Below are 15,911 nucleotides of genomic sequence, written 5' to 3'. Positions count from 1 at the left end.
CAAAAAACATAAAGAAATCTGGAAATGCCAACGGCAAGCCCAATGTACAATGTCTGCCATGATAACTCTTCTGTAAGCACACCTAGCTGCCTCCTGTCCCTCCTGCATGTAGTCTCTGCTAGGCTGCTGGCTTTGCTCTTGAAACAAACTTCACAAGGCTTTTGTGTGAAGCATAACCATGCTTGAGCACGAGCAACGCCATGAGTAAGGAAACTCTTATGTTGACAGTAGTTTGACTTAAGCATGAGCAATGCCCCGCATGCGTGCCTGCAATCAAATTTGTTTTTCAGGTTGAAGCGTGGGACTGATCCACTCACTGTACGAGATGGTAAACCAACCAACAAGGCAACAACGCTGCATTTGCCTGCGTTCATTCTTAATACAACACGCGAACTGTACCGTACGTGAGCAGATCCTTTCATCATGTATATAATAATTTACACAACACGCCATAGTGACATATATATAGATTGCAACGCCGTGCATTACATTGTAGACAGTAAACGGAAAAACTTGTTACTACGTGGTTATCTATAGCATGGTCACATTCAGATCAGGACTCTTGCCAATAAAGAACAACAAAGATGAAACAAGAAAGGAATCAGATATAAAACATTATTCGTCTTTTTATTTCAATGGGTTCAGTGATTAATGGTTGAACAAGCCTACTCGATGGTGCCTGGCACTATCTTGAGGCACCAGATGCAACTATCAGGATCCCAGCACCACAAACGTCAGGCCACAAGGCGAAGGGCGCATGCACAGCGGAGGGCATGCCCCTCACCCTAGCTCTACCCAGAACAAACTAAATCATGAATCTGTGGACAGGGGATCCAACTCCACGAGGAATGAGACCTTCAAGATATAACATTCCATTCTTACATGCCCTTCCCTGCCCCAACTAATGTGGTACACATTCAGAGGGGGCCTACCTTGTTTGGTGTGTAGAATGAAAAAAAAAGGTGCCTCCACCATGCTCGACCTTATGCATGCAGTCACACTTGAAAAAAAAGGGAAATTCTTATGCAGTCACACTCAAACGAGAAGCGTCACGCTTTGCTGCAAACTCCAGCTCCTCTGGTGTGAAGGGGAGTGGCTTTGTCGGTGCGGGTAGGCGGCCAATGCTATCCACCTTATCTCGTTGCTTGGGCGGAGGCCGTGCTGCTTTTGGTAGCAGACGGCCTTTCTTCTCAAACCACTCCGGTTTCAGGAGTGCTCGGAATCCAAGCTTGTTGTAGTACACCAGCCTTACTGTCCCACCAGCTGCTTCCACGGCAGCTTTTGCTCTTGCTGTTGTCCTTGATACCTGCAATTTTCAGTGTGTTGACTCTTATGTTTAAGAACGGATTTCTGGATCCAGATACAAATATGTAAAATAGTGCCAGCAAGCACAGAAGCTGGCAAGCTAGTGACCATTGGACTCATTGGACACTAAAATGTCAAACTTATCAAGAAGTGATCCAATCTAGTGACCATTGGACACTATAATCAAACTGGCAAGCTCTCAGCATGATTGAACTATCTATCTATCTCTACCGAGAAACTAATCACCAGTAGTACTGTCAACATGGTTGCATCCTGAGGTACAAATTTCCAGTTCATACTGTCAAATGCAGCAATGAACAAAAATAATCATTTTGGTTAAAGACTTAACATTTATTCCGGATTTTAAGAAGGCATGAATGTCACTCTAGATGTCAAAGGGTTGAAAGGAAATTATCTGTACTCAGCATGATTGTAAGTTAAAGAAAGGTTTGATAATGTGGAGAAGTAAGCTCATTACAAACAAGTATCAACTTAACGTAAAAATATATATTCCTTGAATACACTTCCAATTTCTTGTTACAAGCTTGTGTCGTCACATGCAACAAGTAGAACATTTTGTTTCTAGGTAAGAGCCAGGCATCTGACAAGATGGCTTGCAAGGAAATAGGAAACTACAAAAGTAAATTTCACCCCTATACTTCTTTTAACTGGAGATTAAGTTTACCTCAAGGTGAATTGGCCATTTGATTTCTTCTGCTCCACGACCCATTAAGCGAATTCCGTCCTTTATTTGCTTCCCAATGGCACCTGTTTCCTGGCAAAGTAGGATACAGATGTTATTATTATTACACAAAAAATAACAGAAAGCATAGAACATTCAAAGAAATAATTCTAAGCACCTTCAGTGTCTTCATTGTGATCAGTTCAGAGGAATCAATTTTTCCAGCATTGATGAGCTTTGCAATTTTCCCCAGTCCACAGGGCTGATCAGAAGAAATATCAGTAACATCAAATATGTCATACCAGACAATTCGAAGAGGTCCAAGTCATGCATGAGCAAGGATCAGTAGTATTCACAATTTTCTCAATATAGTCAGATATAGATATCAACTCTGCCTTTGTTGACTGGAAGACTTTCTTGAGTCGTCTCAACATAGCCGGTCCCAAGCCCGGGTAAAGGAGGAGGGTTGCGTTAGGTTTAGCGAACCAGCGTAAAAAAAGCCACTCTAATGGATATGAAACCCATAAGAAACTCGTTGGGGCGTAACCCTCTTAGTGACGCGCTACATCGGAACCCGGGTGTGGTGTTAAATGGGCAAGGGCCGGGTCGCCATCCCCCCCAATGGCGCGTCGTATCGTGACCTGGGTACGATGATAAGTGAGCAAGGGTCGGGTCGTCACAGCCTGAGTGGCGCGCTACATCTACGCCCGGGTGTAGTGAAAAATGAGCAAGGGTTTTCGCACTTCCCTCGACGGGTGCGAAGGGTAAGGAAGCTAGCCGAGCCAACTAGGATTCGTATAAGTAGCTGGAACGTAGGGTCCCTAACGGGTAAGTCGCGAGAGATAGTTGATGTAGCAAGTAGGAGGCGTGTAAATATTCTATGCGTTAAGGAGACTAAATGAAAGGGTCAGAAGGCGAAGGAGGTTGAGGATACTGGCTGCAAGCTTTGGTACACGGGGGCAACATCGGGTAGGAATGGTGTTGGTATCTTGATCGATAAAAGCCTTAAGGATGGAGTTGTAGAGATTAGAAGGCGAGGCGACCGGATTATCCTGGTCCGGATGGTAGTTGGAGATTCGGCTCTGAATATGATCAGTGGCTATACCCCTCAGGTAGGTCTTAGTGAGAGCACCAAGAGACAGTTCTTGGAAGATCTGGATAGTATGGTCAGTACCGTGCCTATCAGCGAGAAACTTTTCATAGGAGGAGATCTCAACGGCCATGTGGGTGCGACTAATGTAGGGTTCGAACGAGTGCACGGGGGTTTTGGGTATGGTAGCAGGAGTCAAGAGGGGGAGGAGGTTTTGAACTTCGCGTTGGCCTACGACTTGTTGATAGCGAATACCCTTTTTAGAAAGAGGGAATCCCATCTTGTGACATTTCGTAGTGGACAACACTCGAACCAGATCGACTATATTCTTGCTAGGAGAGAAGATAGACGGGATTGCTTAGATAGTAAGGTTTTTCCTGGGGAGTGTGTTGTCCCTCAACACAAACTTGTGGTGGTGGATTTTCGTTTTCAGGTACGTTTCCACCGGGACAAACGTGCCAAGATTGCAAGAACAAAGTGGTGGAAGTTTAGAGGGGAAGCGGCGCAAACGTTTAAGGAGAGGATGCTAGGTGAGGGGCCTTGGGAAGAAGGAGAAGATGCAGACGACATGTGGCTAAAGATGGCAACATGTGTTCGGAAGGTGGCCTCAGAGGTGTTTGGCGTGAGTATAGGAGGCAAACAGGGAGGGAAAGACACCTAGTGGTGTAATGACGAGGTGTAAAGGGCTATTAAGGAGAAGAAAGAATGTTTCAAGCGCCTCCACCTTGACAAGAGTACAGCCAACATCGAGGGCTATAAATTAGCGAAGAGGGCTGCAAAGCGAGCTGTGAGTGTAGCAAAGGGTAAGACGTATGATGACTTGTATCAACGGCTAGGCACGAAGGAAGGGGAGAATGACATTTATAGGATGGCTAAGATCCGTGAGCGGAAGACAAGGGACATCAACCAAATCAAATGCATCAAAGATGGGACAGATCGACTTCTAGTGAAGGATGAGGAGATCAAGGGCAAATGGCGAGAGTACTTCGACAAGTTGTTTAATGGGGAGAGTGACATACCCTTGAGTTAGATGACTCTTTTGATGATACCAATAGAGGCTTTGTGAGGAGAATTCATGAGGCAGAGATCGGTGAGGCTTCGAAGAGGATGAAGAGAGGTAAAGCGATGGGCCCTGATGGTATCCCCGTTGAGGTGTGGAGATGCCTAGGTGACAGAGCGATAGTATGGTTAACTAACCTTTTTAACCTCATTTTTCAGTCAAACAATATGCCTGATGAATGGAGGAGAAATATATTAGTACCGATCTTCAAAAACAAGAAAGATATTCAGAGTTGTACTAACTACCGTGGAATTAAGCTGATGAGCCATACGATGAAGCTATGGGAGAGGGTTATCGAGCACCGCCTAAGAAGAGTGACAAGTGTGACCCAAAATCAGTTTGGGTTCATGCCTGGTAGGTCGATCATGGAGGCGATTTTCTTAATACGATAATTGATGGAGAGTTATAGGGAGCAGAAGAAGGACTTGCACATGGTCTTTATTGACCTCGAGAAGGCGTATGACAAAGTACCGAGAAATGTCATGTGGTGGGCCTTGAGAAGCACAAAGTCCCAACTAAGTACATTACCCTCATCAAGGATATGTACAAGGATGCGATGACGTTTATCCGGACATATGATGGTGACACCACTGACTTTCCTATTAACATATGCCTACATCAGGGGTCAGCATTGAGCCCTTATTTATTTGCTTTGGTGATAGATGAGGTCACAAGGGACATACAAGGTGATATCCCTTGGTGTATGCCCTTTGCTGATGATGTGGTGCTAGTTGACGAGAGTAGGGCAGGGGTTAATAGAAAGTTAGAGCTGTGGAGACGTACGTTAGAGTCGAAAGGGTTCAGACTTAGTAGGACCAAGACTGAGTACATGATGTGCGATTTCAGCGCGACTATGCATGAGGGTGGAGATATTAGTCTCAATGGGCAAGTGGTGCCCCAGAAGAATACTTTTCGGTATTTAGGATCGATGCTACAAAAAGATGACGACATTGATGAAGATGTTAGGCATAAAATCTCAGCTGACTGGTTGAAATGGCGTCAAGCTTCTGGCATCCTCTGTGACAGGAGGGTGCCACAAAAGCTAAAAAATCAAGTTCTATAGGACAGCGATTCGCCCGGCGATGTTATATAGTGCTGAATATTGGCCCACAAAAAGGCAGCATGTCCAGCAGCTGAGTGTAGCAGAGATGCGGATCTTGCGGTAGTTTTGCGGGCACACAAGAAGGGATAGAGTCCAGAACGAAGTTATTCGGGAAAGGGTAGGAGTGGCACCAATTGAGGAGAAACTTACCCAACATCGGTTGAGATGGTTTGGACATATCCAACAGAGGTCTCCTGAGGCGCCGGTGCGTAGTGGGGTTCTAAAGCGTGTCGATAAGGTAAAGAGGAGTAGAGGTAGACCTAAACTGACTTAGGACAAGTCGGTTAAGAGAGACCTTAAGGATTGGAATATCTCTGAAGAGGTAGCTTTGGATAGGAGCACTTGGAGACTAGCTATCAGCGTGCCTGAACCGTAACCTTTGTGTCTTTTGGGTTTCATCTCTAGCCTACCCCAACTCGCTTAGGACAAAAGGGCTATGTTGTTGTTGTTGTTGTTGTTGTAGTCAGATATAGATATCAAATACAGCTGAAAGAATCTCTGACTGCAGGATCTACTTGTAGTTGTAGATGACTAATATTAGTAATAGTGATGATAATTTCAAGCCCTACATTATAGATTTCCCTTAGTGTTATCCTTTGTCAAACTCCTTCCTATTTTGAATGCCTCTTGAAGGGGATTCGAGTGTCAAGGATAGTTGTGTACCATATGTCTGTCAATGGTGCTCCTGCTCTTGATACTGTAGATTCAGTAAAGGGTTTATGTTAAATGTATTTATCTGACCTTTGATCTTCAATACCATCAATTTTATTAGCAAACTCGCGCTTGAAAAACCAAATAGCCTCTCAACTATTCTCATACGCCTCCAAATACACCACTCCATTCATGCCACCACCTAGACACAGTTACGTAGCACAATTGGTGCTGCCATGGAACAAAAAGATCAGCGCTGTTCCAATTAATGTAATCTCTATGGATCTGATTAGAAGACAAGTTATGATAAAGGTAAACTTCCCTAACCTCAACCGGATGTATCCAAACAATAGAACAGGACTACAAAAATCTGTATTCTTTCCCTATCCCACTAATGCTTGGGAAAAAGGCTATGTTGTTGTTGTTGTTGTTGTTTTCCCTATCCCACTAATCTGTCCCTTCTCATTTCGCTATGCCACACACACCATGTATCCAACCACAACCTAAATCTAAAGAAAACTATTTATCGAGGAGTTTCTGCTCTAAATAGGGATAAAGATGTAATAATGCTTATTGTTCCACCATTTTCTTTTCTTTCTCCCTCCTTTTGTGATTGGCTTCATCATGGTGCGCAGAAAGCTATATAGATTACATGACTATGGAATCTAACCAACTACACTTAAATCCTGTCCTGAACTCTAGCTGAGCCAAAGAGAGCAGCTCCAGACAATCTCGCTCCGAAAAACAACAACAAACAGAGTAGGGTTCTTGTCGCCGATGTTGGAAGCCAGTCAAACGCAAGAAGCTGAACCACAGTTGGTGGTTGTCCTCCTCGGCATCCCTCAGTGTCATGTGACGTGTTTGGCATGCCAGTTGAAGCCATGCATGAACACAAGTGCAGCCAGGCCAATATGAAGATTTTCTAATAGTGGAAAGGATAACCTCCTAACTGTAAAGTTTTTTAAAGCAGAAGATTGCCAACCATCAGTTTTGCTATCTCATCATGAACGCTATTTTTATGGACCAAAGTGACTGGATGTAATTCCAACTTTCATTTAACCTAGTTGAGATGTAGAAGAGTTGAAATAGTTTGTTGACTTCAATTGATGTTCTTGGATGACTCGCACTTACTTCTTTTCGGAAGATACTATTATGTTCACAAGTTATGATACAATACTTGGTTGATTGCACGATAACTTTAGCCCATTTTTGTTGTAGGTGCAGTGAGGATAATTGAAGCTGTTACACCTCGCATGATGGAAACAATGGAAGGTACAATTGTCAATGTTGAAAGTATTACTGCATTGATCCTTTGCAGCCAATATCTCAACTAAATTTTTGAAAAGCTAAATATCTCAACTAAATTGATCCTAAAAAAAACTATCACTTGCCAAGGTAACAACAAGCAATCAGTTATGCCAATTACTTATAACATTCATCCCACAATTAAATATGGCCCTATAATTATGACATTGATTGTTGATTCATGTTAATTTCGAACTGCATCTTTTTTCCCACGCAGGAACCGATAGTGAAATGCTACTTTCCAAGCTTAATCCTCGCTTATGCCACTTAGTGGTACAGGTTTCTATGTATTTATGTTACAAATAATTGTGCACAATTGTACACCTCTGTTGTAACACTAATGTTATGGTTACTATATTCATGGCAAAAATGATTACTTATCTTGAGAAAAAGAAAATAAAGCCGCAAAGTACTCGTAGATTATTAGGAAACCAAGGAATGGAAATGCTAGTATGCCGCAATTGATCTATGGAAATGCTAGTATGCCGCAATTGATCTATCTCATCGTCAAGAGGGCACGACATGGGTGGGAGTGGAACACCTGATGCGCACTGCTGCTCATAGATGAGATGAGAGGAGGGAGAAGAAACGGACGGGGGGGGGGGGGGGGGTTAAGCAAGAGATGCTGCAGGGACCGACCTGGAATGTGAGGGAGAAGCGGTTCTTGAAGCCACGCCGGGGCAGGCGGCGGCGGAGCGGGGTCTGGCCGCCCTCGAAGCCGAACCTGGCGGTGCCGCGCGCCTTCTGTCCCTTGTGCCCGCGGCCGGCGGTCTTGCCCTTCCCGGAGCCGATCCCGCGCCCCTTGCGCGTCTTCTGCTTCCGCGCGCCCGGGTTGTCACGGAGGTCGTTCAGCCGCAGCAGGGATCCCACCGTCCGCAGCGGCCTCCGCGCCGGCGCCGGCGCCGGCGCCGCCGCGGACTGGGTGGCGTAGGAGGCTACCCATGTGGGCGCGAGGGGGAGCGACCGGGGTGGGGGCGGAAGCGGGAGGCGCCGGGCGGCGGCGGCGCCGGTGCGGAGGAGGAGGAGCTGGGAGGCGCGGCGCCACATGGCTGGTGGTTCCTCGCCGGTTCGCTCGGGTGGGCCGGGGCCGAGGCCGAGGGGTTTAGGGTTCTGGCGTTTGACTCCGTGTGTTAAGGAGCGGTTTTTTTATTTTTTTATTTTTTTTTCGTTTTTTACAAAAATATATTTCTAATAAAAAATTTACAGAAATATACCCGGCCGCCCCGCTGCCGGGCAGCCGGGACCTGGCCGCCAGGGAGCCGGGCGGCAGGGGCTTATCTGCAAAAAAAAGACGAAAAAAATTGCAGACAGATACCTGGAGCCGGTCGCCCGGCTGCGGGGCGGCCGGCCCCCACTGGCCGCCCGGCTACTGGGCGACCAGCTCTCCCACCCTTATATAAGAGTTGGCTGGTCCCCCACCACTCATTTGCATCACTACAATTCCAGAAACCAAGAAAAAAGAGAGAGGGAGGGAGAGAGGTGAAGCCCTGCCGGATTTTCGAGCCGGCGACTGCAGGTAACCAAAATTCTTCTACGCTTTACAAATAGCATGATTGTGTGTCCAGATATGGCGAGCAATTATTTTTGTTGAAACAGTAGATTAGCAATCAATTTAATATCATGATTCTGTGTCCAGATATGTCGAGCAAGCTTCGTTTTCAAGTTCATTATGGCGACGGATATATTTCTCATGATGCGTGTGGAGTAGATCTATCAGCTTTTGAACGAAGCGAGTGCCGAATAGATAAACCCTTAGAGAGGAGTTTTGGTTCCATACGCAAATGGCTTCACGAGATATTCAATGTGAATCCAAAGACTTATTTCCTAACCGTTTAGACTGTGACAAATTGGAGAACTGAAGGGGATTTCTGAGAGTTGATGCTTATAGCAAACACCGAAGAATGGCGGACTTACATGCAAGCAGTTCTTGACCGCGGGTGGCCTCTTGCAATGCTAATTCAGATTCACCAGAAGGCAGCCCATTTCGGTGAAGGATCAACAAGTACATCATCTCATATGAACCAAGCAGTGGAACAAGAAAATGAAGATCAGAACATGCATGTCACAGAACCTGAGCTGCAAGGTATAGCTGATCAGGTAGAAGAAAAAGAAGATCAGAACGTGCATGTCATTCAACCTGAGCCGCAAGGTTTAGCTGATGAGGGTGAGTGGATACCTGGAATTGTGGAAACTGTACAGAATGAAGACCAAGAGGCTCGAATGATGGAAGAATATGGGGACTCATCAGACGATGAGGACTACCCGTTGCTAGGTGAATGGAGATGCAAGGATTTTGGAAATCCAGTGATACAGGATATTAGGAGTAATGAGTACGAATACAGAGAGAATGAGGTTGTGCAGGGGGCAAAGTATCCTAGCATTGAAGCTGTAAAAGATGTTGTGAAGCTTTGGGCTATATCGTTGAGGAAGGAATTCAGAGTTGTGAAGTCTAGCAGCAAAGAATATGAGGTGAAGTGTGTCAATGGCGATTGTACATGGCGAGTACATGCCTACAAGGCCAAGTACAAGACACACTGGGAGTGTTCAATTGTTACACCACATACATGTAGATTAACTGTTGTTGCTCAAACTCACCGTAACATCACATCCACTTTCGTTGCCAAGAAGATGTATGGGGTGATTCTGGACAAAATTTATTATGAGCCAAAATTGATAATTAGGGAAATCGACGACCGTTTTCAATAAAAATCAGCTATGCAAAGGCTTGGCGGGCAAAACAAAAGGTGTTTGAGATGAGATTTGGCACATATGAGGCATCACATGATAACTTGCCTCACATGCTGTCAGCAATTGTGCAGAGAAATCCTGGAAGCGCGGCTGATACCTACATTGTACCGAGTTTAGATGGGGGACCTGGGTTTCTGCTTCGTGCTTTCTTCTGCCTTGGTGCATGTGTGGGGGCATTTATGTATTGTCTTCATGTTCTATGTATTGACGGCACATTCTTGACAGGAAGATATAAGGGGACAATACTGACAGCGATTGGAGTTGATTGCAACAGGCAGGTGGTTCCCATCGCCTTTGCTTTTGTTGAGAATGAGAACACACAGAGCTGGTACGAGTTCCTTGAACGTGTGAAGATTCACGTTGTTGCTGGAAGGCCTGATGTTTGCCTCATCAGTGACAGACATGCTGGTCTTCTAGCAGCAATAAGGCAACTACATGAAGAAAGTCGAGGACAGCCTCCTCTATGGCCAGATGTTGTGAGTAGGTGGTGCATAAGGCATATGGGTGCAAACTTTTATGAGCGCTTCAAGAATAAGAAACTTATGAATTTGTTCAAGAGATTGTGCACTCAGAATCAGCAGCGGAAGTTTGATGCATTTTTCTAACATTTTCTATAATTTTCTAACATTTTCTACAATTTTCTAATATTATCTTGTATTTTTTTTGATTTTCTAATACTTCTCTAACAATTTTCTAGTATTTTCTAATACTAAATCTAACACTAAATGTACTATATCAACGCTAATCACTACAAGTAACTGCACCTAAATGTAACACTAATCACTCCTAACAATAATTGAACTGATTGCTAATCTACTGTTTCAAAAAAATAATTACAACATAATCTATTTATAAAATGTAGAAAATTTTAGTTACCTAAAGTCGCCGGCTTGAAAATCTGACAGGGATTCGCCGCTTTGCCTCTCCCTCACCCCTCCTCTCCCTCCCTCCCTCTCTTTTCTTTTTTTTCTGGATTTTTAGTAAGCCAAATGGGGGTGAAGGGGCAGCCAACACCTTATATAGGGGTGGGGGCCGGCCGCCGCGCTGCCGGGTGGCCAGGGGGGCCGGCCGCCCCGCAGCCGGGCGACCGGCCCCAAGGACCTGTCTGCAATTTTTTCGTCTTTTTTTGCGGATAAGCCCCTGCCGCCCGGCTGCCGGGCGGCCAGGTCCCGGCCGCTCGGCAGCGGGGCGGCCGGGGTATATTCCTGTAAATTTCCAAATCGAAAATATATTTTTGTAAAAACCAGAAATAAAAAATAAAAAAATAAAAAAACCGCGCGTTAAGGAAGGGGGGGAGAGAAAAATCTGGAGTTTGGTGCGGCCCAGCAACCTGACTTGGGCCATGAGGACTGTCCAGCCCAAGATGAACCAGCGAAGGAGAATGATGCAAAAGCAAGACCACAACTTTTGCAAAGGCACCCTTGGAAAACAAGAAAATTGCAAACAACCGAAACAAGGGTTTCTCAAGAAAAGTTGCAATGTAAACCATATCTTTTATATGTGAAATGCAATCCCGGTTTCTCAAAAAAAAAAAAGTTTAGGAGGCCAAATAGGACATGGGTTGGAGTTGCTCCTGCTTAGTGCTGCTAGGCTTGCCAAATTGATCCATAGCATGTTCTGCGCACAGTCGATCGCGTAGCCGCACCAGCGGTGGCGGCCGGCGACCTCCGAGATAGCAAGGCATCCATTGAAACGCAACGCAACGTGCACATATGAAGGCAAACACCGAAACACGCATGATCCACGAGCAAGGATGGGCGATGGCAGTATTTCGCCACCTCCCGGAGCCTCCTTATTCCCAAAACGGCGATCGCCGCCAAGGCATGTCCGGCACCGGCGGAGCGCGGCTGCCTAACAAGGGATAAAACTCGCAATTGCATTGACATGATTGAATTCAGCAATTTACTTCTTTTTCAAAGAAAAGATATCGCTCTAGGAATAAGCAATGGAGAAATTGGATTGTGTGTGTGGTGGGGGGGCATGGCCCCTGCCACCCCCAGTTTCGCCAGTGCTGTGATACACCTGTGATTGTCAAGCTCACTGCTCACACCGTATCAAAACGATGATTATGTAAAGGTGGGCTAACGCGAGCCTCCTTGGCTGTTCCCTCTCGCCGTAACCGAGCCATCCGAGTGTCGGTACGTGGAGAATGTTGTGACATCCCGAAAAAATCACCGAAATAAATTACTCATTAAAAATATATTTTTTAAAATCTTTTCCATCGTTGAGTTCAAATCGTTCTAAATCTTTTTCTGTCCAAACTCCCGATGTCCCGACAATCCGCTATCCCGACATCAGTACCAATCTCTGTCCCGTCTCTCTTTTTCTCGTTCCGCGTGCACGTCGTCTATCTGCCGAGCAACGCAGCGCGCATGGCCGACCGCCGCCGCGAATCGCGTCGACCACTCTCTCTTTCTTTCCCTCTCTCTCTCTTTTCTTTTCTTTTCTTTTCTTTTCTTCCTGTTTTCCTTTTTTCCTTTTTCTCTTTTCTTTCTCCTCCTTCTTTCTTTCTTTCTTCCTTCTCCATTCTCCTCCTTCCTTCTTCTCTGCCGCGCACACGCCACACGACGCCGAGCGCTCCGCTCGACGCCGAGCGCCCCCACGCTAGCCACCTCCAGCCCCCCACTTGCGCTGCATGCTCGCCGTCCACCACCTGCGCCGCCACCCCCCATGCTCGCCTCGGCGCCCGCACAGTACAGCACCACCGGCCGCGCGAGCTCGGAGCCCGCCGAGCACGAGCTCCAACGCCGCCGTACCCACTTGCCACCTTCCCTGCCTACCCCGGCCCCTCCTCTGCACGCGCCGTGCCCACTTGCCTCCTCGGCGCGCGCGCTCTCCCGCGGCGAGGGCCCCCGCATAGCGCCGCCGAGCTGAGCTCGGACACGCGCGGCGCCCTGCCATTGGCCACCGTCCCGTCTCCTGCGCCCGTCCCCTCGGTGCCGCCCCCCACTTGTGCGCGCGTCCACGTTCCCGTCACCTCGCCGTCGCCTCCGTGCCGCTCTGCGCCACCGAGCCGGCCCCGCCGCCATTAAGGCTCGGCAGAGCTTGCCGGCCACCGCCGCGCGCCCTCCTCCACGCCTCGCTCAGCCTATAAAAGGGCTCCTCCGCGCCGCTCCTCATCACCGCAAGCACCACCGCCACCGCCAGCTCCCTCCCCGGCCCTGCAGCGCCGCCCGCCTCCGCCCGCCGCCGTGGAGCCCTATGGCAGCCCCACCTAAATTAATCCGGCTTAAGTGTGCTAACCATCACTGAAACGGCAACCAGGGTTAACACGCACTTAAAACGGTGTAATCCGGCAGTGTTGTCGGGTAAAATCCCGATTAAACCACTTGAAATAGGATCGACAAAGCAATTCAGAGAATACAACATTCTGCAAATTTTACTATACAGAGTATGAAACTGAATTATTATTACAAACTGAGTTTGAATTTACAAAAGTACAACAGAGTTCAAGTTTGACGAAAAACGAACGACAGTCTAGCGTCGAAACCTAACGTCATGATGAAGCCCGTACATGACATCATCCGTAACCTTCGATGCACCACCTGAAAAACAAAGCCACAAGCAAGACTGAGTATACTAATACTCAGCAAGTCTTACCTAACTAAGGATATACTTAGCCCTTTATCTAGACATGCAAGGCTTTTGGCTTGAGGGTTTTGTTTTGCCGAAAAGCAGTAACGAGTAGATCCTTAATTTCAGATTTTAGCTTTCATGTTCTAGTTCAATTAACCATTCTAAATGAGCATCTATCCAATAGCATACATGGTGAGAAAACAATTATCTTTCCTCATTCAACCATATTCATCATCATCATATTCCACTTTTTACTCTATGTGGCAAAAGGGTTAACCAGTCCCAAACCGTGAGAAGCGGACGATTCGAATCGAATTTGTTAACCTGTCCAGGCAGACCTAACACACGTATGGGAACCAAGTCACCCACACGACTTTTCCCCTTTCTTTCTGGGTTGTGGATCAGGGTCACCCACCTCGACTACAAGAATCCACGCCACAGTACATCGGGTTGTGAGCCTTCTTGCACCCGCATGTGGCCGCATGAGAACAACGTTCAAAGTGGGTGAGGGAGAAGTCCACTCGCAGGGCCGATCAGGTACTTAAGTTTACCGATTACCATATTTCTCGGCATGTGGTTAGTACGTTCAAAAGCTTAACCACCACTACCACACACTGCGGCCTTATCATTTTTCACTAAACAGACGGGGCATCACAAATACCACAACCCCGCCTGTGAGCCTTATAGTTGCAGTATATAGAAGACATTCAACTCCTATAATTCTCGCGAGTGACAGGAAATCACTCGACTTCTACCGAACCATTAGCCTAGCCAACTAGCGACCTACACATACTAGTGTTCATGCATAGGTATCTAGGATCATGCAGCTAAGGTTCCAAGCAACTCCTGTAAACTTAAATTCGCAAGTAGGTAGGAACAATAATAAATTACATAAATTTAAAATAGTAGGACATGCTCCGGGGCTTGCCTGGAATTAACACTAGGTCAGTGTTAGTTAGAGGATAATTGCTCGGCGAGCATCGTCCATCGGTCATTCACATTGGGATCCATCTGTCCATCTTCTAGATGTGTCCACTATTCACTGTCTTGTGGCTCGGCTCCAACATCACATCCTTCATGTGGTTCATCTATCGTACCTAAATGAAATGCAACAACACATATGTATGAATGCATGAAAGTGCAACATGCTAAGCATTCATAAGGTACAACACACTAACATAAGCACCTAGAGCTATTTAACTCAACTGCCACAACTGGACAAAGTTTCATATTTCTCTAAGCACTAGAACTATTTATCATGAAATAACACTATTACACATGGATTAAATCAAAACCATAGTTAAACAGTTGTAATGGATTCCAAAATTTTATCCTACTGTTCTAGTAGTATATCAAGTGTGCTGAAAAAGTTTCACTCAAAAATATGCACTAGAACATCAAGAACACAAATGTGATATTTGATCCTAGCCAAAAATAAGATCCGATAAAACACCTAGTTAAAGTTGGTTTCTGGCCATGAAATTTGTATGGAGTACTCTATTCAGTGATGTATAGCTACTGTCCAAAAATCATCCTTAGTTCATTTGTGGAACTCCTACAACCATCATATGCTATTTATTTTAATCTTTATCCTAGATTTAAAAGTAATCAGAAACAGAAGATGTGCATGTAATAAAACTTGTAGATCTTGTTGCAATGATTCCAAAACATTTGGATTTGCATTTTTATGATTTTTCTATGAATTGTTATGAATTTTCAAAGTTCGCAGCAAAATTTAGAAAAACCTAACTAAACCTTACAACGTGGTCCCTGGAATTTGCATAACTGCCCCTCAAATCTTTTAAACCCTTGCATCTAGGCCCTTGGCTAGAGTGCAGAGCAGGGGAGGCGGTGGCGCTAGGATTTCCGGCGAGGGAGCTCGCCGGCGACGAGGGCTAGGGTGGGGAAAAGGAGGGGGCCAAGAGCTACCTAGGGGTGTGCTCGGCGCGAACTGGGACGACCGGAGGCGGGCCGGCGGTGGTGCTGCGCGGCGGTAGGGGTGCTCCGGTGAGGGAGCGGGGGCGCGGAGGGGTCGGCGAGCTTCCTGGTGGCGAGGTGTAGCCGGCTGCGGGGTTGATTTGGTTCGAGGTAGGGCGGAGGAGGGGGTTCCGCGGGAGTAGGGGCGGCGACGATGGTCCACAGCGGTGGCGGCACATCGGCGGCGTTGGGGTGGGGCGGCCTGGTCTGGGAGCTTCGGGAGGAGGAAGGGAATGTTGCTGTGGTGCCAATTTGGGCCGATATGAGACGGAGGAGGGGTTCCGCTGCGAGCTGAGCTCGGCGGCCATGGCAAAGGGCTGCGCTCGTGGGCGCAGGGAGGGAGCGAGGAGGGGAGCTCGGGCTCTGGAAGAGGCAAAACGAAGAGGAGAAACATGGTTTGGCTTCGACGACGGCT

General features: G+C 46.7%; 1 protein-coding gene across 1 annotated transcript; it reads right to left on the bottom strand.

Annotated features, from left to right (window-relative positions):
- Window positions 1-606: 606 nt before the first annotated feature.
- LOC120706651 (50S ribosomal protein L15-like) lies at window positions 607-8,282 on the bottom strand. Its single transcript, XM_039991339.1, has 4 exons — window positions 7,835-8,282; window positions 2,166-2,249; window positions 1,991-2,080; window positions 607-1,306 (listed from the first exon to the last, which is right to left on the bottom strand). Exons 1-4 carry the CDS (start codon window positions 8,240-8,242, stop codon window positions 1,022-1,024), a joined length of 867 nt encoding a protein of 288 aa, XP_039847273.1. The 5' UTR covers window positions 8,243-8,282; the 3' UTR covers window positions 607-1,021.
- Between the last annotated feature and the right edge of the window lie 7,629 nt (window positions 8,283-15,911).

The sequence above is a fragment of the Panicum virgatum genome, chromosome 5K (genome assembly GCF_016808335.1).
Source record: "Panicum virgatum strain AP13 chromosome 5K, P.virgatum_v5, whole genome shotgun sequence".
NCBI lineage: Eukaryota > Viridiplantae > Streptophyta > Magnoliopsida > Poales > Poaceae > Panicum > Panicum virgatum.
The sequence above is the reverse complement of the archived record's forward strand: the minus strand, read 5'-3'. Positions and strand labels throughout refer to the sequence as shown.

Excerpts from the sequence above, each read along its gene's own strand:
- LOC120706651 (XM_039991339.1), bottom strand. The coding sequence starts at position 8,242 with ATGTGGCGCCGCGCCTCCCAGCTCCTCCTCCTCCGCACCGGCGCCGCC. Across the intron at positions 2,250-7,834 it reads GCTTCTCCCTCACATTCCAG|CCCTGTGGACTGGGGAAAAT; the intron begins GTCGGTCCCTGC and ends TCTTCTGATCAG. Across the intron at positions 1,307-1,990 it reads AATGGCCAATTCACCTTGAG|GTATCAAGGACAACAGCAAG; the intron begins GTAAACTTAATC and ends TGAAAATTGCAG.